The sequence below is a fragment of the Mytilus edulis genome, chromosome 13 (genome assembly GCF_963676685.1).
Source record: "Mytilus edulis chromosome 13, xbMytEdul2.2, whole genome shotgun sequence".
Classification (NCBI taxonomy): Eukaryota; Metazoa; Mollusca; class Bivalvia; order Mytilida; family Mytilidae; genus Mytilus; species Mytilus edulis.
Window position 1 is genome coordinate 55,077,633 of NC_092356.1, and position 21,944 is coordinate 55,099,576.

At 31.5% G+C, this 21,944-nt stretch overlaps 2 protein-coding genes across 3 annotated transcripts; one reads left to right on the forward strand and one right to left on the reverse strand.

Moving 5' to 3' along the window:
• Nucleotides 1-12,015: 12,015 nt before the first annotated feature.
• Nucleotides 12,016-16,310, reverse strand: LOC139502125 (60S ribosome subunit biogenesis protein NIP7 homolog). The gene is made up of 5 exons (XM_071291498.1): nt 16,200-16,310; nt 15,073-15,159; nt 14,034-14,172; nt 12,802-12,942; nt 12,016-12,146 (listed from the first exon to the last, which is right to left on the reverse strand). Exons 1-5 carry the CDS (start codon nt 16,253-16,255, stop codon nt 12,027-12,029), a joined length of 543 nt encoding a protein of 180 aa, XP_071147599.1. The 5' UTR covers nt 16,256-16,310; the 3' UTR covers nt 12,016-12,026.
• Nucleotides 16,311-16,471: 161 nt separating this feature from the next.
• Nucleotides 16,472-21,262, forward strand: LOC139502124 (uncharacterized). Of its 2 annotated transcripts, none has more exons than XM_071291496.1 (3): nt 16,472-16,553; nt 19,132-19,236; nt 20,446-21,262. In XM_071291496.1, exons 2-3 carry the CDS (start codon nt 19,149-19,151, stop codon nt 21,072-21,074), a joined length of 717 nt encoding a protein of 238 aa, XP_071147597.1. In that variant the 5' UTR covers nt 16,472-16,553; nt 19,132-19,148; the 3' UTR covers nt 21,075-21,262. The 2 variants fall into 2 exon arrangements, with proteins under 2 accessions (XP_071147597.1, XP_071147598.1); XM_071291497.1 differs by having other exon boundaries at nt 16,529-16,600.
• Nucleotides 21,263-21,944: the final 682 nt, after the last annotated feature.

Consider the following 21,944-nt stretch of genomic DNA (forward strand, 5'->3'; position numbering starts at 1 on the left):
ACAAATCAGATTATCAAGGATTTTCTCCTTGTATTGGTAATTGTCATGGCGGTATGTGTTGAGTTTCATAGGGAATTGTGAATATAAATCCATTTATCAAGCAGTTTATGTAATGTGATTAACACACAAAAACAATGTTGTTTCGGGATTTTTCTGCGGGGACAACATATTTTTCATCGAGGTAGGATATGTGTTTTGCAACATAAAGTTTCTTTAAAGCCCCATTTGATTTGTATACTTCTGATTTAAGTCACTAGTAAGTTGTAAGAAAAGGTTTTCTTTCTTTTTGGTTATAAAATGATGTTTGCATAAGCTTAACTAATGTTAATGTCAAGAAAACTGAAATTCAACTGAACAAATAAATAAATTTCGTATTATTTATGACAGTATGAATTATTATGCGGACAAAATTAGTGTTTTATAAATATTCGTATTCCTTTTTAATTCTTTTTTTTTCATATAAAATGGTTTGTAAAGTTAAGAACATTTTGGGATTTTATGAAACAAATATCAAGGGATAGTAAATGTGAATAACCCTATCTGTTAATCATTGTAAAAATGTTTTAAACACATTTTTATATCTCTCTTTGCTAACTTTTATCATATATACCAATGATGTACTATGTATACATCTAGTAACAAAATCGTTTGATGTACAAGTGTTGTCAGGTTTATATATTAACCTTGTTACATATTCTCTGTATATTGTAATATGCAGATTCATCTCAACTATACGTAGTAATCGTTTTTAGAAACCATCTGATAAGATGAAACAAGTGAAACGTTAACGTCTACAATATTTGTATCCCCCTCATGGAAAGCGCTGAATTTTTGCCTGGCTTTGGCTATACTTTTTTTTGTGTGGTTTCATTATAGCTCTCCATCTTTTGATTTCTGAATATACTGGCCTAGGGTTTATATAAAGAGACACTGATTGTCAAAATAAGCATCTGGTGCCAAATCAACCACTCAAAACAACCACCAACCGTCGATAATGAAAAGCCATATGAGGAAACTTAAATGCCAATATTATATCTTAACTATGCTATTCGAACATTGAGTTCAATGATAACTTTAACAATTAAAAAAATTAAACAACTAAATTCATATAAACTAAGTTACTTACAGTATCAAAATTGTGAAATTGTCAAGTAAATGTATATATATTCTAATAAGTGTAACACTTTTTAAAGTTGACTGGTTTATAAGATTTTTACTTGGAGGTAACAGCTTATATGCACATATATTACCGGTTTATAATAATATTTCAAGGAAGAGAATTAGTAGTGTATGAATCAAGAAAGGGACAGACGTGGTTATTGTTAAAAAATGCTATCTGTAAAGGGCAGCTTTCTGTGTTTCTATAAAATCATAGGGATCTGCTTCCTGCTTGTATTTGAATTCTAGTGAAAAGATTTATACGAACTGCCAAAATGACAGTCCGAAACATGAAAAAGGCTTTGTTGCATAGGGGAATACCAACACTTGGAAAAGGGTCATATTGAATAGTGCACCTTTTCCTTTTCGACTCCTTCATAATAGTTCTGAAATCCTAGAGATTATGTGTTGTGTTATAATCACTAGCTATTAGACAATACTACTAGTGGTATAAGGTCTCTGGTGAAAATATCCCTAACTTTCCAAATATATATATATATACTATATACCGTCTCGATTGGCATATAAATTCATATGCGATTAAAGATCTCCTTGTCACTGGTAAGTGCCTCAGATTCATGGAATCTTACCTAGTATGTGTGATCGATGAAACAAGAGGCAGAAAATAACAAGGCGACAATTCAATTCTGTATTCGATACTGTTATGATGAGAATATCTATGTTAAAGAACTTCTTGTATCTTTGTTCAAACCAGATGCTTTACAATAGGAAGACGTTGAAATCTCGACGGCTGAATATCATTCGAATGATGGCGTGCATGTATCAAAATTGTGAAATTGTCCAGTAAATGTATATATTCTAATAAGTGTAACACTTTTCAAAGTTGACTGGTTCATATGATTTTTACTTGGAGGTAACAGCTTATATGCACATATATTACCGGTTTATAATAATATTTCAAGGAAGAGAATTCTTAGTGCACGAATCAAGAGAGGGATAGTCGTGGTTTGCATTTTTTGTTGCTCTTCAGTGTTTCCGTTGTTCTGTTGTTTTCCTCTTATAATTGTGTTTCCCTCCGTATTAGTTTTTCAACCTTAATATGTTTTCTCTTAATCAATTTATGACTTTTGAACAGCGGTATACTACTGTTGCCTTTATTTATTGTTAAAAAAATGGTATCTGTATTGAACAGCCTTCTCTATTCTATAAAATCATACGGATCTTTTCGTCAGTTCTAAACAATGGATATTCGGAAATTCAGCTTCCTGATTGTATTTGATGTCTGGTGAAATTATTTGTAAGGACTGCAAAAATATATCCGAAATATGAAAATGCTTTGTTGAATTGAAGGATACCAACACTTGGAAAAAAGTAAAATCACAAAAATACTGAACTCCGAGGAAAATTCAAAACGAAAAGTCCCTAATAAAATGGCAAAATCAAATGATAAAACACATCAAACGAATGGACAACAACTGTCATATTCTTGACTTGGTACAGCCATTTTAAAATTTTTATATTGAATAGTGTATCTTTTCCTTTTCGAAGTCCTAATATGATGTGTTGCGTTAAAATCCCAGTCCATTTTAGACTACTAGTGGTATAAGTTCTCTGGTTTTAATAGTCCTTACTTTAAAAAAAGATATATATATAATATACCGACTGGTACATAAATTCATATACAACCAAGCGTCTCTATTGTCACTGGAACGTGCCTCAGTTTCACAAGAGCCTACATTGTATTTGTGTTCGATGAAAAAAGAGGCGCAAAATAACAAGGCGACAATAAAATTCATTATTCAATACTGTTATGATGAGAATGTCTTAGTTAAAGAACTTGCTGTATCTTTTTTCAATGTCATTGAATAGGTAGGCATTGGAATATCGACGGCTGCATATCATTCGAAGGATGGCGTGCATGTCCTGTATACAACAGTAATCACACAAATAATGACTGCTTTTTGTAACTATACCATGCTTTAAACGTTTAGCGATGCGTTTTACATTGGTTAGTGCATGAATGTCAGTCGGTTCTCCGCATAGCAAATTTCTTAATGTCCTTCTGTTCCTAACACACTTGTACATGTAAATTAACAAAACGATTATTTTACCCTATTCGTTTCGTTGGCTGATGACATTTGATTTTTTGTCAGTTTTTATTAACTTTTCCTTTTTTAATTCATCTTTTGAGTTCGGTATTTTGTTACACTTTTTGTTATGTAGTCATCATCAACAATCTGTTATGTGAGTTCACGAGTCTATAACAAGCCACCGGCGACAGAGAAATAAGCATCCAAGATCAACTGCGGTCAAAACAAAATCGCTTTTCAAAATGCAACTGGTCATACTTATAAGATTATGTTACTAGTTACAACGGTCTGTAAGATATTGTATATTGATAAACTGCAAATTAGTTCGATATCTGTCAAAACACTCAACTGAGCCACGTATCGGTTTTTTCTTTGTGGTCTTTAAGACAATGATACAGCAATTCCATGTATGATATAAACATGATAAACATGCAAATAAACTCATCACAAATACCAGGATTAAAATTTTTTATATGTTCCAGACACGCGTTTTGCCAACAAAAGACTCATTAGTGACGCTAGAAAAAAAGGTTAAAAAGTCCAAATAAAGTACGAAGTTGGTGATCATTGAGGACCAAAAATTCCTGAAAGTTAACTTAATACAGCTAAGTTTATCTATCCCTGAGGTAAAACAAGTATTTGAAAAATTGAAAGTTTTGTAAACAGTTAATTTATAATAATACCATATAAATGATTATTCACGTCAACACAGAAGTGCTGAAACGAGATTGTAAATATAAACAATCAAGCGAAGAAAATGGGATTTTTTTGTGACATCGGCAAACCCCTCTTCGGATTACAACTCAGTTTAAAACGGTTTGAAGAACATTTTTGACATACGTTTAATGTACACAAAATGCAATATTTTCTCAAAACTGTGGACTAAAACTAAATCAACCAATGGATTTTAAAACAGTTAAGATAGATGAATTTTTGGTTTTCACATTGTAAAAGATGGTCTTTTACTAAGTTTTGAAAACCAGTTTCCGTCCTTTAGAAATGTTCTATAAGAACGTAGAAGTTCGCATAACTCTCGGTTTGGGGGATCAAAAATGGATATAACTATTGTATGATATTACCCTTTCCAAATTTTATACGCCATATTTCGGTTGTTTTAAAAATGCTGGAACTTTTATCAAATTTTCGTTTTCTTTTTTTCAAAATGTTTTCATTAGAAATCTATCACAATGTAAATAAAGGCAACAGTAGTATACCGCTGTTCAAAACTCGTAAATCGATGGACAAAAAACAAAATCGGGGTAACAAACTAAAACTGAGGGAAACGCATTAAAATATAAGAGGAGAACAACGACACAACATTAAAATGTAACACACACAGAAACGGACTTAGCATTAGACAAAATCCGATGAGAATAACAAATACAACATCAAAACCAAATACATGAATTTGGGATAGAAAAGTACCGTGACACGTCTTATAGTAATGTGAATTCACATTCAAATATAAGAGAAAACAAACGACACGTTAAAATGTAACACACACGGAAACGAACTATAATATAACATTGGCCATATTCCTGACTTGGTACAGGACATTATTTTTAAAAGAAAAAAATGTAAAATGTTCTAATAGTTTTTTAACAGTATCTTAACACAAAGTGTAATCCCCATGTTCTCCAAAATATAAGAACTGGTACTAACAAGGGGATATCTTCATAATTATATAATGTTTAGTATATATTGTTATTCCATATATCTATTATCGGGATTGTTAAAAGGCTATGTAAAATTTTGGCTCGGTTAACTATTATGTTCTAATAATTGGTTTCATCTTATTGTCGACTTGTGTATATTTTTGTTTGTCTTTCTCTATTAGTCTCTCTACAAATCAAAAGGTAATGTAAATTCTTTTTTAAAGGGCTTTATAGTTCTGTTCAAGACTGCCTGCACGTTGAGTTGTGATTTGCTACAGATTTTAAAAACATCTGATTTTGTTAAATTCTCCCAAATGTCACGGGTCAAAAAATATATGGAGATATAAAAAAGAAGGCTAATCAACAGTCTTTGAAACAAATTAGGTCGACGAAATACAGACAATATGAAGAAAGCACCAATTAGAAAAACATTACAAAGATCAATAATGAAAAGACAATCGGTTCATAAATTCTTCTCATCTTAACCGACAGCCTAAAATAAAACGATAAAGTGTCTTTGTACAAAATGTGCGGAAAATCATTATTCTAAATTTGTTTCAGATACGGTACCGTGACAGAATCAAAATTGAAGATGTTTTATTTAGGATAAGAAAAAAAAACATTGTGCGTTTAATTTTATTAATGCTTGTTTAAGCAGGTGTATGAGTCAAGTAGTTCTATTTTTATTTCTTCTGCACATGTAATCTTTAGGATTTTTAAGAATTGGTTACTATGATTAGAAGCTTGTTTTCCTTCTGTCCATCTAACTGTAGTGAATGTGTGATGTTGTTATTTTAAACAAAACGGTTAAGTAAATATTAAAAAAAAACATGACACTTGTTTAGATTATGTCAATAATTACATAATGATGTTCAACTATTGCTCTACATTTCATAAACTAAGTAACGAAACATGACAAAATGTTTTATTTTACTAGTAAGTAGGAAATAAGAAACAAAAAGCTATCGTTTGTATAAGCAACCCACAATAAAAAAAACTAAAATAAAATTGTCAATAACATTAATGCTAAAATCTTCGTGTTTAAGTAGTACGTGATTACTCGACATTTTGATCAAAGAGGTATAATATTTCTATAGAAACGATGTTTATTAAGCTCGCAAATTTAAAGTTTTAAAAATAAATTTCTACACAAAACATTATTGTTATTTTGATCATACTTGTCTTATTTCTGAATACTCTGACCTTGTACAGATAGAAGTCTTTATTCTGTCTCTAGAGATGACAAACAAATGATCTGTCGGGTGTTTCAACGTAAATAAATTTCCTTTATCATATCACATTTGTTCTAAACTAGTACTATTAGACTTTACCGTTGTTGATTTGATAATAGGTTTTTTTTCTTCTTAAGAATTCATTAGAGTGATATATAATAAACAACAACATTCTGTCGATGAATCTATGATTGTAATGCATTGTTCTCAATAGACAAAAGTATATATATCATTTCTGTACACTAAAAAGAATACTTCGTGTATTGTATCAGAGATCCTTGACAAGGTAACACCTCCCGAAACGAAAGCTTATTTTTATAAGCTAGAGTTAGAGGAGGGGATAAGGTCTCTGCGCAATGCTAGGTGGTGTTGTCGTAGAAGTTAAAAAATAAAAAGTACAGGTTCATGCCCCGGCGCCGGGGAGGAAGTTAAGAATCAAATCTACTCTAACATCGTTAGGTTGATTTTCTAGGCACTTTATACATATTCTTAATCATAAGAAATCCGATGGAAAGCTGAAATCATCTTTTTTGTCATAATTAAAATTGAGAATGGAAACGGGGAATGTGTCAAAGAGACAACAACCCGATCATAGAACAGACAACAGTCGAAGGTCACCAATAGGTCTTCAATGCGGTGAGAAATTCCCACACCCGGGGGCGTCCTTCAGCTGGCCCCTAATCAATATACATACTAGTTCAGTGATAATGGAATAATGTTTTGTTTACAACCGACCATCAGTATTAATTCAGAAGAATTGGTCAAGATATGAGGCAGACTTAAATTATCTGGTGTATCCTTTATCTCAAGTTCGATGCATTCAACATACTAGAGTAGTACCCAAATGTTGAATTATTTAGTGCGAGAACATCATCTTTATAGCGGGGAGTGCAGTTAAATGATATTAATAAGTTATTTCTAACTTCTTTTTTTTCTTCTTCGTGAGTTGTTGTATGAAATCAGCATAATATGAATAAAGGAACAAGTCAGCAAGAAGAGGTTGCCACGGGAATTTCAATTGTTTATTGGAAAGCATGTCCTCCAAATGTAACAAATATGTTGTCCATAAAAACAAATCAAGCATCTTGATAATGTCAGTTTAAGAGAATGTTTTGTTTGAATCAGTGTGATTTTTTTACAAAGTACGAATCGATGTATCGATCACTAGGAGAGGACACATGTATCTACGTAGCCAATTTTTTTTTTTTATATATATATATATATATGAAACAAATAAAAACCAACTCTATCAGTTTGTCTATCAGTTTGGAATGGGGGATACTTGCGTAAAGTGTAGAAAAGTCTTTTTTTTTAAATACTATTGTAAGATGAAGCATTCTTAGATTGTTTTTATTCTAAAGGTACTAGTATTCAAATGGATTTTTTTAACATCACTATCTGAATCACACCACCCCTAATATATGCAGTTTCACAATAACTTTGAAGTCTGGCTTTGATTGCTAACAAAATTGATGTTAATAATTTAGAACGACGTTTTGCACTTATGTTGTTTAGGTATCGAATACAGTGATGGAAGAACCTGTTATAGGCTAGCTGACTATGCGGTATGGACTTTACTCATTGTTGACGGCCGTATGGTGACCTATAGTTGTTAATTTCTGTGTCATTTTGGTCTCTTGTGGAGAGTTGTCTCATTGGCAATTATACCACATCTTCTTTTTTTACAGTTCATTTTGGGTTGAAATTACAAAGGAACATACTAGCACAGACCTATAATTATCCAAGATTTTCTCCTTGATAAGTGTTATGGTGGTATGTGTTGAGTTTCCAATACCAAATTTATTTATCGAGCAGTTTATGTAATGTGATTAACACACAAAAAAACAAAGTTGTTTCGGGCTTTTTCTGCGGGGAAAACAACATATGTGTCATCGAGGAAGGATATGTGTTTTGCAGCATCAAGTTTCTCTAAAGACCCATTCGGTTTGTTTAATTCTGATTTAAATCATTAGTAAGTTGTAAGAAATTGTCCAGATTATTGTATTTTTTTCTTTTTCCTTTTAGTGATAAGATGATATTTTTATAAGCTTTTTAGATTGGTTAATGTCAAGAAAACGGAAATTAACTGAAATAATAAAATAAATTCCGTATTATTATGCAAGTATGAATGATTATGTGGATCTAATTAGAGTTTTGTAAATATTCGTATTCGTTTTAAATTCTTCAATTTTTTTCAATATAAAAATGGTTAGTATAATTAAGAACATTTTGGAATTTTATGAAACAAATATCAAGGGATAGTAAATTTGAATAACCCTATCTTTTAATAATTGTAAAAATGTTTTAAACACAATTTTATATCTCTGTTTGCTAACTTTGATCATATATACCAAAGATGTACTATGTATACATCTAGTAACAAAATCGTTTGATGTACAAGTGTTGTCAGGTTTATATATTAACCTTGTAACATATGCTTTGTCTATTGTATTATGCAGATGCATCTCAACTATACGTAGTAATCGTTTGTTAAGAATCCATCTGATTAGATGAATTAAGTGAAGCTGTGGTGTACTGTACTGACAATGTTGATACCCCCGCCCGCCCAGAAAGTTGTTGAGTGGTTAATCTGAAAACGCATCACACGGTATAGCTGACTGATATAAACCATTAAACCAAATTTGAGAAATCCTTATGATACAGTTCCTGAAAATGCGACAAAAAATATTAAAGGGACGGACGGACAGAAAGAGGTAAAACATTATTTTTCAACTTTTTTAAAGCGGGAGTATATTAAAAGAAAACAATACCCGACAGTTATTAAGCATTACTAGTATGTGACATATGTCGCAGTAGCAAATTCATTGACAGACAGTAATGCTACGACCACCAATATATATTTCATATCATCAAGTATAGCAGAGCTTTTAAACTATGAAAAAGAATCGAAACTGAAAAGCATATCATTTAAAGCTCTTCAAACAAAATTGTGATGTGGTCTTGTAAAAGAAAAGAAAAATTTAAACCAAAATATTAACCAAACCACTGCATGAATTAAAACATTTGGAATAATAGATGGCCAAATCAAGTATGAATGTAAAAAGCAACGAAAATCTGAAGTTCTATAAAGGCACAACTAATTACCAGATTTATATAAATTAAATTCAACAGAACAAGTATTGAGTTTTGTATTTACATTGTATCATTGATCAAATTTATTCGTTCATAGTAAGTTTACTTATGTCTTTCTGTGTTGTGATGTTATGCTATTGTTTCAGATAAGGGTGAAAGTTTGGTACCATTAAAACGTTTAAACCCTCTGCAATTGTTTGCACCTGTCCTAATTCAGGAATCTGATGTTCAGTATTTGTCGTCTGTTGATGTGGATTAGAAGTGTTTCTCGATTTTGTTGCAGAAAGCTCGACATAGGGAGTGTTCCGGCAGCGTTAGCTTACTTCTTAAAAGGTTTATATTTTAGACGGTGGACAACCTAGATGGTTCATACTCTGTATATAGATGACTCATGTGATGATGTTTCTGTCTGTCACATGACCATTGTCCTTCGACCTCATTTTCATGGTTCAGTGACTTCTTGAAAAAAAGTTAACATTTTTTGTTATGTTAATTTCTTTCTTATGAGTAAAACAATATCTTTTTTGGTATGTGCGTACCTTGCAAGATCCTCATCCTTGTCTGACAGTTTTCACTTGACCTCGACCTCATTTCATGGATCAGTGAACAAGGTTAAGTTTTGGTGGTTAAGTCTATATCTCAGATACTATAAGCAGTAGGTCTAGTATATTTGGTGTATGGAAGGACTGTACGGTATACATGTCCAATTGGCAGGTGTCATCTGACCTTTATCTCATTTTCATGGTTCAGTGGTTATAGTTAAGTTTTGTGTTTTTCTTATACTGTATACAATAGGTCTACTATATTAAGTGTATGGAATGATTGTAAGGTGTACATGTCTAGTTGACAGGCGTCATCTGACCTTGACCTCATTTTCATGGTTCAGTGGTCAAAGTTAAGTTTTTGAGTTTCTGTGTTTTTTTCTATAACTCTATACAATCGGTCAACTTTATTTATAGTATGGAAATATTTTATGATGTACATGTCAGTCTCACACGTTTTATTTTACCTTGACCTAATTTTCATGGTTCATTGCGCAGTATTAAGTTTTTGTGTGTTGGTCTGTTTTTCTTAAACTATAAGCAATAGGTCAACTTTATTTGTTGTATTGAAGAACTGTAAGCTGTACAGATCTGCTTGGCATGGTTCATCTGACCATGATCTCATTTTCCTGCTTTATTGGCCAATGTTTAGTTTCTTGTTAAAATCTGTTTCTTAGCAACTATACGCAATCTAGGTCCACAAAATTTAGTGTATTGAATGATTGTAAGGTGTACATGTATTTCTTGTTTGGTTTATATGACCTTTACCTCATTTTCTTAGATCATGTTAAGTTTATGTGATAGTTGTAGTTAAGCATTATATTTAGGACTATCAGCAAAATATTAATGATTAGAAAAGAAGGCGAGACATTTCAACGTGTGCACTCTGTATATAAAGACTAGATTGTTGATTTTCCCGTTTGAATGGTTTTACACATTATTTTTTTAGGACCCTTAATAGCTTGCTGTTCGGTGTGAGCCAAGGCTCCGTGTTGAAGACGGTACTTTGATCTATAAGTTTACTTTTATTAATTGTGACTCAGATGGAGAGTTGTCTCATTGGCACTCCTACAACATTTTCTTATATCTAATTTTTTTTAGTTTTCAAAGAGCACTTTTTTCACTTTAGATAATTATATTTAATGTGTGAACACACATATTAGTTTTGACGTAAAAAAAACAATTATGTTGTTAGCTTCTGTGTTAACTTTTGATTTTTATATTGCATGTATTGTTCTTATGCCAATAAGACAACTATCCATTATTGGATAGAACACTAGATGTCATATTGGCAAGTGCAGTACAACATTTATATTCTCATTTAACTATATGTTGCAGTATAATTTTAACTGAATGTGGTTTTGGTCATTGAATCACCCCATGGTATATCCTTATCTTACCTGGTCAAGGTTTTAGGGAGTAACTTAATCCAACTGGGAACTATTTTTTTATTTTCAAAAACAAAAGTACCAAACAATTGATATGAACTGTCTTACATGCAGGACCCCATGTTAGACAGGAAACAAAAGTATCTGCATGCCTGTTAGTCACAATAAATGTTTTATGAATTACCATTCGTGATTCATCATAAACTGACCTGATCTCAAAACAAAAATTTAAAGGCAACAGACCATAACATAATGAGAGGCACCATTGATAAATATAACTGAATATCAAATATCAATGACCCACCATAACACCTAGTTTCCCATAAACAAGACGAATAGCAAGAACAAATCTGGAGTTTTTCTGTAATTTAAGTATTAAACTCACAAAATAGTAATATGATTATACATGTATGAACATACTGTACATTCATACAGACCCTGAGTTTAGACAATATGTGAAGAAAATGTAAACTGACTACCAAATATCTACCATCAACTTCACACCAAACAAGTGAAACTGCGAGCTACTGCTCACTGATGATACCCCCGCCGCAAGTGGATAATACATGTATTAATAGTGTAAAAATATGCAAGTGTTCAGTAAACAGGAAGTTGTCAAGTGATCAATCTGAAAACGCATCACACGGTATAGCTGACTTAGATTAACCCTGAAACCAAATTTCAGAAATCCTTGTATTGTAGTTCCTGAGAAAAATGGGACAAAAATTATTCATGGGACGGACGGACGGACTGACGGAAGGACAGACAGAGGTAAAACAGTATACCTCCCCTTTTTTAAAGCGGGGGTATAATTATTGAGATAAAAACACTGCCACCTAACTTTAGGCCTGTCACTACATCTGTGGTTTTTGTGAAAATAAATAACAAGCAGAACATTTGATCAATATTATACTAATTTTTCTTCTGATCTAATATATTCTCCAATGTCAGATTGATGAAATGAAACAATGGCCATGGGATCTGCCCTTCTACATTCCTGTGTTGTTTTTGCTGCTACACCAAAACCCTAAAAAGATGAAATGTATCTCTATCAATAATCTACTACAAAATGTAAGCACACTCATATTTAACAGTCATTTAACCATCCAAATAGCTGAACTATAGATAAAAAGAATAATAAGATAATTCTACATCTGACAGTGTTCTCCCTAGACTGTTTAAGTGTCTTTCATTTTGGCTAATGTGCTTTGTCGATACACCTTTTTTGTGTTTCTTTGTTACATATTTGTTTGTTTTTATAGTGATAAAGATTATAATACAATGCTGACTGTTGTACCACTTTGTTTAACTATTCTAAGTTCAGTTATTTTACCTAATGATGTGAAATATCCAATGAAACACAATTCATTGACAGGACTATTTATATTCAAACTTTAATGGAAAAAATTCAAGGATTATTTTGAATCCATATCAAAAGAGGAATGATGAAATAATAGGTTTTCTTGGCATTGTTTACAGCACTGTTTAACATCACAACAGTAGCATGAGTAGGTTATAGACCAATATATTTGTTTTGGAAATAAAACATGACTTGAAAAAGTTTGAGAACTCATATTAGTGAATTCATCACATGATATTATCAAATGATTTATAAAAGACAGACCATTCATCATCTTCTATGTATTACATATTTTTATTTTTTAAGTTTTATCCTAACTTACCAAAGGGAGATCATTCATGCTGTACACAATGACACCTTGATACTGTGGAGTATTTTCTGTAATTCTTCCTAGACCAGATTTCATTACATTATGTCCATACACAAACTGTTGTTCTGCACTTGGCTTAACCCATACTTTATACTAAAAATTAAAATATATATGTGGCTACAAACTTTGACATATTAATACAGATTCATTTTAAATACCCAAACAAGATTCAACATGGGAGATAAATCTATTAGCCTCAGTCATGTTAGACTGAAATATATATTTATCTTTCCTACCCTTATAATTATCAACAATGTCCATGCCTAATCTTACATGTTATAGACATTTGAATACCTAAACTGTTGAAGTCAAGACATTTTGTGACTTAGCATCTTTAAACCCAGTACACATTTATATACAAATGCCAATTAAGGGTCAATGCAAATATTTTTAAGGAGGCACAAAACAGGTATATATTTTGATTTGTTCTATCTTTTGTTTTGTCCTATCAATTAGTGATTAGTTATTTCATTGCTAATTGTGTTTCACTGATGAAAAATGAAAACAAATAATGGAAAGCCAATAACCTATAAAACCAAATTAAAACCAGGTGGTATATTCAACCAGCCCATGCATCTCATTCTGTACCAATTTGTTAAGTTTTTTTGTGTGAGATACTTGAATATTTCTGCAAACCTCATGAAATCACTGCTTCTTGTATGTGTGCTTCATGTTAATCATTGTAATCCTTTAACAATAGTTTGTCAGGCAGTCTTCTACTTACCATTCAAAAACCAACCTTTATTTAAATTGTATAATCAATTGCCAAAACTCTTAAACAGACCAAGTTGCTTTATTCCCCTCCATGGAGTCACTGAAAGATAGGTGTCTCATTGTCCAACATACCCTATTTTCTTATAAAGTTTCTAACTATATATATATCATCACTTTAATGGATAGTTGTCTCCTATGCAATCATATTACATCTCCTTATTTTATACTGTACTCTGTTGTCCTGATTATTTTAAATTTGTTTTAAATTTAAGTTTGCAATAAAAACCAAACAATTTTTTATACTTTCCAAAACTAAATGTCTTTCAACTTAAAACTGATTAAACATCCCTGAATATACTTTCCAAACGTATCTTGATACTACAATTACAAATGACTCTCTTGTATGACATTTTACATACAACATGTACAAGAAACCATTGAAAACAATAACACATTAGCAGTAATTTTACCTTAGCGTAAGGTGCAATAAAATCTAGAGCTGTGATGTGTAGTTTGAATTTCTGTGATCCTGTAAATTTACCAAAGCATGTTCCCATACTGATTAGATTCTTCCTTGCAATGTTTCCTGCTAACTTCATTATCTCTTCCCTGTAATGTTAAGAAAATTTTATTTTAATATGTCATCTATTGCTTGGCACTTTGTAATGTTAGTTTATTAAAAGTTATGACATTGAACTTTCCAATTATCAAATTTTTCTAGGATACTGATCTTTAGTCAGTTTTCATTACCCATCAGCAATACTTCACTTAATCTGTAGGAAGTAAGGTAGATTATTCTGGATGTTATCAAGTTCTGACTTTATTACATTTATCTTTTATCTGGTCTACATTGTACTCATAATGCATTTTTTTTTTTTTGCTTCATTAGAAAACTATACTATTCGTTATAATAATGATAATGGTGTGTACACATTTATGTATTTGTATATAACAAACTTAGTTGTGTGATGGATATCTTTGAGAAGAAATGTAGAAGTTGTGTTGGTTTGTATATTAGTGGATAATATTTGGATAACATATATGTAAACACGACATAGAACCTGGTTTGAATATATATCAATTGGTAAATTGTATACCTGAGATAGAAATACAAAGAATATTGACTCTTTTTTTTAATGCATGCTTTATATGGTTGTCAGTATTAAATAAAACGAAATAGTTGGCTTTAAACTATTTTAAGTGTACAAAAGGTGAGAGTTGTTTGGCTGTATGAATAAAGTCACATGCAATTCATTGATAAATTGACAATGATAAACATGAACATGTGATGTTGCTGCACTGATACACGACATCATCATGATCATTGCCAAATATTTTTTCAAGTAGAATGTCCTGCTCATGATCTTAAAACTAACAGATAGCTGAAAGACCAAAGCGAAAATGTAAAAATTGATGATAAAACTTTGTCTTTGTAAATCTACAAAAATGTATGTTGGTACAAAATGTATGTACATGCATCATGTGCATATCAATTGGTTATTTGTATACCTGACATAGAAAACTCTGTCTTTGTGAAGTCTGAAGCAGTAAGTTCCATCGGGTCTGTCTAACAGTAACTTTATATTCTCACCAATACTACAATTAAATAAGTCAAAAAAATTGTAAATAAAGTTTCAGATATGTATCTACATGATATATATTTATAATCAGTATTTGCATAACAAGAATATGTGTATGTTGAAAATTGTATGAAAACCTATAAATACAAAGAAATTTTTTATCCACAACTTGGCACAAGAAACCAAATATTGAAATGACACAGAAATTAAAAAAAACACTCCTTATCGGCCATAATTTTCTTCTTTGTTTTTGGCATTATTAAAGTTTAGCATTGTGTAATTAAACTTCTAATCACACCTATTATAAAAAAATAATCAAAGGCATATGGGTGATAAATTGCTGAATCAACCAAGGCCGAAATGGTTCCATGGTAATGATGGTTATCCAAATAATAATAACATCTTGCAAAGCTTTTTTAATTTTGTTCTGGGATGACTTTTTTCCAAGAAAAGAATTTGTCCCAGAACAGAATTAATAAAATAGCCTTACAAGTCATCATAATTATTTGGACTAGCTCCATGGCCGAAAATACTTGTTTCCTTTTATGTGTAATCATTGTAATTGCCCTGTAGTTCTATTGGGGTTCCCCAGCCTGTGTGAAGGTACTGGTACAGCATCGAGGGATCTGAAGGGACACAAGGGTTACAGTTGGGTACTTCCAGCCTCTACTTAAGGTGAGTCTCATTGGGTTCTAAGCGTGACCAATTGCTGATTTTTAGTAAGGTGATATGTGAAAATCAAATGATTGTGCAGTGAAAACGGGAAATGAGGTCTAGCAGACAAAGGAAAATAAAAAAAAAAAAGAGAATTGCTAACGTACATGGTGTAAGCGGGATACGGGAATCTGACAAAACAGTAGTAGGGAGATTAGGACACTCTCACAATAAGAATAGCTTGTATAAGCCCCTGAAGTAACCGTAGAGCCCAGCGAAACAGGCCGAAATTCACTTTACAATTGTTTAGAGATACGCAGCCATAAATGTGGCAGCTTTTACTCGATTGGATTAGTTTTTGTTTATAATTGTTATTTGTTCTACTGCTAGAATATTTATTACTATTTTGACAGCTTTTCAAAGAATATTTTTGTTTCTTCTTCAGTAAGTGGACGCATGTTGAATTTCTTGATGTAAATAAAACCATATATATGCTTCCGGTTTATTTAGGTCGGACTAAAATAATGAACGTTAATTTTTTTCTTTCAGTAAAACAAACCCTGATAACATATGAATTTCTTCACCAAATAATTTAATCTAACCAAAACCATATTTTGAAATTTTATTGTCAAAAAATCAAAGTAAGGGTGCATTTTATAGCAACTAAAACATAGCCGGTACAAACTGATGAATTTAACCTATTCTGAAAATCCAAGATGTCAGCGCCCATGTAGCAACAACATTTTTATTTTAAAGGTCACTACAATCAGAAATACAAAGAATCTGTAAAAAACAAAACAGTTGTATGAATTTAAATGCTGTCTAATCATAAAACTTAGTGATTGTTTACAATAATACAAAAAAAAATCATACAATTAAAAACATTTCCTACATTGTTCTAAAATAAACACAAAAACAAGATAAAATGAAAACCCTCCAATTTATAAATCTTCAAAAATTATATATAAAGAAAAAAAAATGTTAATCAATGAGACACCAACAATAAATGAGGCTGTTAGTTTTCTCGTTTGAATTGTTTTACATTGTCTTATCAGGGCCTTTTGTAGCTGACTATGCGGTATGGGCTTTGCTCATTGTTGAAGGCCGTACGGTGACCTATAGTTGTTAATGTCTGTGTCATTTTGGTCTTTTGTGGATAGTTGTCTCATTGGCAATCATACCACATCTTTTTTTATATGGATCTAAGCAATAATTGGTAACCGAACCGTAAGACCTTCAATGAGAAGTAACAATATTTTTTTTCATTGATGCAAGGATTTGTATTTTATACATATACAAATCCTTAGTTGATGTATGTATAGTTACAAATAACATTTTTGTAATACCTAGTTTTCCTATGTTTAGAATCACCTACCCAGGGCAGTGTTGAAGAAATCATCATTAAAGTATAATGACTTTTTAAATGTTTAAGGACTATGAAGGGAGGGGAAGCGTTACGTTAATGATGCTGTTAAATAGTAAATACTTAGTCAGCCATAAATATAATATGAGGCAGGCATAACCTGTAAAAGGGGACAAAGTCTGTATGATTTTTTTTTTAATTCAAACATGTGAAAAAAGGAAACGAAAATACCGAAACGTGTGATTTTGATTCTGTTGTTAGGGATTTTAGTTGTGACATTATTTAAGCTATGACTTCATATCTAATGTAAACAAAGACACACGCTGTCATCAGGTAATGTTTTTTCATATCAAACAATTATTAAAAATGAATATTGGTATTGAGTTCCTTCCTATATTTTACTCGACTGATAAATATATATTTTATTCAAAGTCTCATGCAAACAAGACCGGAAAAGGAAGTAGATTTCTGCGCAGATGTGGGGATTTAAAAAAGTCTGAAAAAAAAAGTTAACGATTTTGAGTTCATAAGTAGAATGAAAAATTTCGGGAAATTTTCCTGATTTTTTTTTCTTTTTTTTTTTTCTTAATTTTTCTACCATAATTGGGGACTTCGTCCCCATATAAGCAGTTAAGGTATAGAATTAGAAGCACTTCTTTGGGTCTGTCATTTAAAGTGCTGCCTTGTATTTTTTTTGAGATCATGGAGATGAGACTTTTGTAGATTGTAAGTGCGTCTGGCGCAAATGCAAAATTTAAATCCTGGTATCCATGGTATCTATAATGAGTTTATTTGTAACACACACAGTAAACATTAAACATTGATGATAAATAAATTCAAAAGATTTTGAATATTTGGATAATTAATAGCTACATTTACATGTACATGTATATATACATGTATAGACCGTCTCAAAGTTTTGAAAAGATATTGCCTGAAACTGAATAAATGATAAAAGTTGACTTTTTAACACAAATATTCCAGTGTATTCCATTTGTTTAGTAAAATCGTAAGTTATTAATCCTTTTAGCAATGTAAACTTCCAAATTTCATGTGGTAAACTAAAATTTCAGGAGAATTCTAAGGGAGATAATTTTTATAGCCTGGTTGAGCCTATATGTCTGTATGAACATGATGAAGACAAAATGAAATCCAGAAATATTGGCTCTAAAAAATGTTTCAGTAGATTTGATTTCATGCATATAGTGTAGGTATAGTCAATTTCTTAGACTGAATTAATTTTCAGAAATTCAAACAAACAAATAACAAGTTTTAGTATGATGATATTGAAAGGAGTAGGTCCGGTAAGGACTGATTTTGGCCTCAAATTTCAGGTTCATCTAACGAAAAATTTTGGATGCTTTTTAAACACTTAAATGTCTATTTCAATTGATTTGATTAGTTTTTGTGAAAAATTTTAACTGGTTTTGTCATTAAAAACGCTCCGATTCAAGCTTTAATATGAAAAATCTATCAAATATGCCAAAAAACGTCACTTTTGAGATGGTTTTTGTCAAAAATGAAAGTGGCCGCATTCGTGTTCATCCTCAACCTTTATATATGTTATGTATTATCATCAAATACAACTTACATTTAAATATTATGGATGAACACGAAAGCGGCCACTTTCATTTAAGTCGAAAACCGTCTCAAATTTAACTAAAATGCTAAAATTGTGAAGATTTCAGTAATTTAGCACGACTTTATGATGTTAGTACACGATATATGTACATGGTATCATCAAAAACAGCCTATATTTTTGTAGCAGAAGCATTCTACTTTCCAATAAATAGCTTAAAGATTACAGTTTCACAACTTTGTAAAAGTGCTATATTTTGGGGCCAAAAAGGGGTCTTACTGAACCTTCTCCTTTGTTATAATATGCTATTTTGGTAGTTTTTAATATCATTTGTGGTTAAAGGAATTGTGAATTTTCTGTCTCATTATTAAACAAATTTCATTTTATTGTAGACTATTACACAGAGGCAATGGCTTTACTATCCACATGGTTGATGAGGAGTTGTCAGAGACTTTCAGTGTTACCACTTAGATACATCAATACAGGACATGCAGGAGGTAAATAAACTCATCATAGATACCAGGACTAAATTTTGTATATACGCCAGACGCGCGTTTCGTCTCCAAAAGATTCATCAGTGACGCTCGAATCCAAAAATTTATTTTTTATTTACTCTTTTAAAAATTTATTGGAAATAGATGCAGAAGATTCCAATAGAAAATCAAAAATGTTAATTCAAAAAGAGGCTGATAAAATCATGGCAAAAACACTGAAAATAGTACAAACTGATGTCTACATTACCAGTGAAAAACTAAAGAGTGAGAAACAGGAACCCACCAAAGATTACCAGGAATATCAATACGTTTTGGTTCAACCAAAGTAATCTGAACAGATGCAATACACATGATACAAGGATTTTCAAACAATTTTCTCTTAATATATACAGGTTATATTACCAAATTGAAGACATGGAAACCACTCCCCCCTCAATTTGGTAATATAACCTTAATGAAATTTAGATTTAATATTCAAAAAATTAATTTGTATTTCAATCCTCTTATTTATGTGAAACAATGTTTTATGCTCCACTTTGGGGAAATATGTTTTTGGGTCTGTTCGTTTGTTTGTCCATTAGAACTTCTGTCCCCCTTAAGCTTCAGGTTAAAGGTTTTGCTTAAAGTTTGTGGTCCAGGTAGCTTTTGATGAAGTTGAAGTCCAATCAACTTGAAACTTAGTAGTCCTGTGGTGGGCCTATGATATGATCTTTTTATTTTTAATGTCAATTTGGAGTTTTTACCCAAACTTCAAGGTCCATAACTGAACATAGAAAATGATAGTGTGAGTGGGGCACTGTGTACTATGCACACATTCTTGTTTTTTGTAAGGTACTATAACATCTCATGATATAACAAAAACAGCTTCATCATCACAATCATTGATATTTAAATAACATGATCTACATTGTACATGTATATTGCAATATATATACGGTTTTCAACAATAGTGGAGTTTCTTTCACACTTAAACATTTGTTAAATGTACATGTATTTACGTTTATATGCCACATTTATAAATACATGTATATAACTTATTGATGTAGTACATTAAGATTTCAATTAATCTTTCCAAACATGGATTTAAGTTTGTTGTTTTTGACAACAATGAGATACTAAATATGCTATGATTTTTTCGTTTTATAATATGCAAATTAATGAATTTATTTACAGAATTTCTTTATATTTAAACTTATACATTTTATTTCACAGTGGTAGCCAGTCAGAATTCATTTGAAGTAGCGAGACCCTCACTGACAGCTGCAACCAAAATTTTTGATATCCAAAGGGGAACAATTCAGAATTTTCAACAAAATAAATATCCTGAGATCTCGTTGATACAGACATTGCCATTGACAACAGACACATTAGTTTATCAGTGCCCTTCCAAAACAAAACCACACAAGGAAATTTTAGACATCAGAAATACAGTTGGGATGTATGAGTGTCCAAATGCAGCAAGAGCTGATATAGATTTCATTTTACCCACAATGCAGTTCTTTAATGATCTTAACATTGATAGAGAATGTCCAGGTATTCAGAAACCAGAAAAGCTTGCCAGGAAAAAAGTTAGAAAACTGTACAGGCTAATGAGAATTCGTGAGAGAATGCACAATAGACATAGATTGAAAAGATATCGTAAAAAGTTGAAGTTTTTGTTTATTAAACTGAAAAGAGACAAATTGGCGAAAAAAGAAGCAAAACTTCAATCCGAGATTAAAGGAATGTACGATGCTGTAGAAAGTTATGATCCCTTAGCTAGAATTAGAGAAGAGATTGCACTTGCAAGAAAGGGAGGATTCAGGATAGATCTATTTGGAAATGGCAAAAATGACAAATAAACAACATTATCAAAATTTGTGACCAACCAGTTGAAAATTTATTGTAGGCTTTTTAACAATGTTTGAAGTTTATGTAATATCATTATAGTTCAATTTTTTTTTTGTTCTTGATGACTATATTTGTCCACCAAACTAGCTGCAGTTACTGTTAAAAGTAGTAAACCTTTTAATAAAGTGTTATTACTTAATTTATTTCACTTGTCTGGGCGGGGTTTAAGAAGTTTGCTTATTTTAGACCAGTCCATCTATAGACAGGAGTTTAGGGATAAACTCATCAATGTAGTGTCCAGTTAATTGTCCCATATCATACGCTCAGTTCTTTTGCAATGCGTTTGGTGATACTGATAGGTGATTAGAACTCAATAATAGTTATAACGGCAATCATCCTTATCACACACTTCTTCAAATAGACTGTCCTTATGCAAATTAAAACATAAGCTAAGCCAGATCAGTTGAAATAACATTAGTGATAATAGATGAGGAATTCTGAAATATGTTATTAGTTTTTATGCCCCACCTACGCCACCTACGATAGTAGAGGAGCATTATGTTTTCTGGTCTGTGTCTCCGTTCGTCCGTGTGTCCGTCTGTGCGTCCGTCCGTTCGCTTCAGGTTAAAGTTTTTGGTCAAGGTAGTTTTTGAAGAAGTTGAAGTCCAATCAACTCGAAACTTAGTACACATGTTCCCCATGATATGATCTTTCTAATTTTAATGCCAAATTATAGTTTTGACCCCAATTTCATGGTCCACTGAACATAGAAAATGATAGTGCGAAGTTCAGGTTAAAGTTTTTGATCAAGGTAGTTTTTGATGAAGTTAAAGTTACATCAACTTGCAACTTAGTACACATGTTCCCTATGATATGATCTT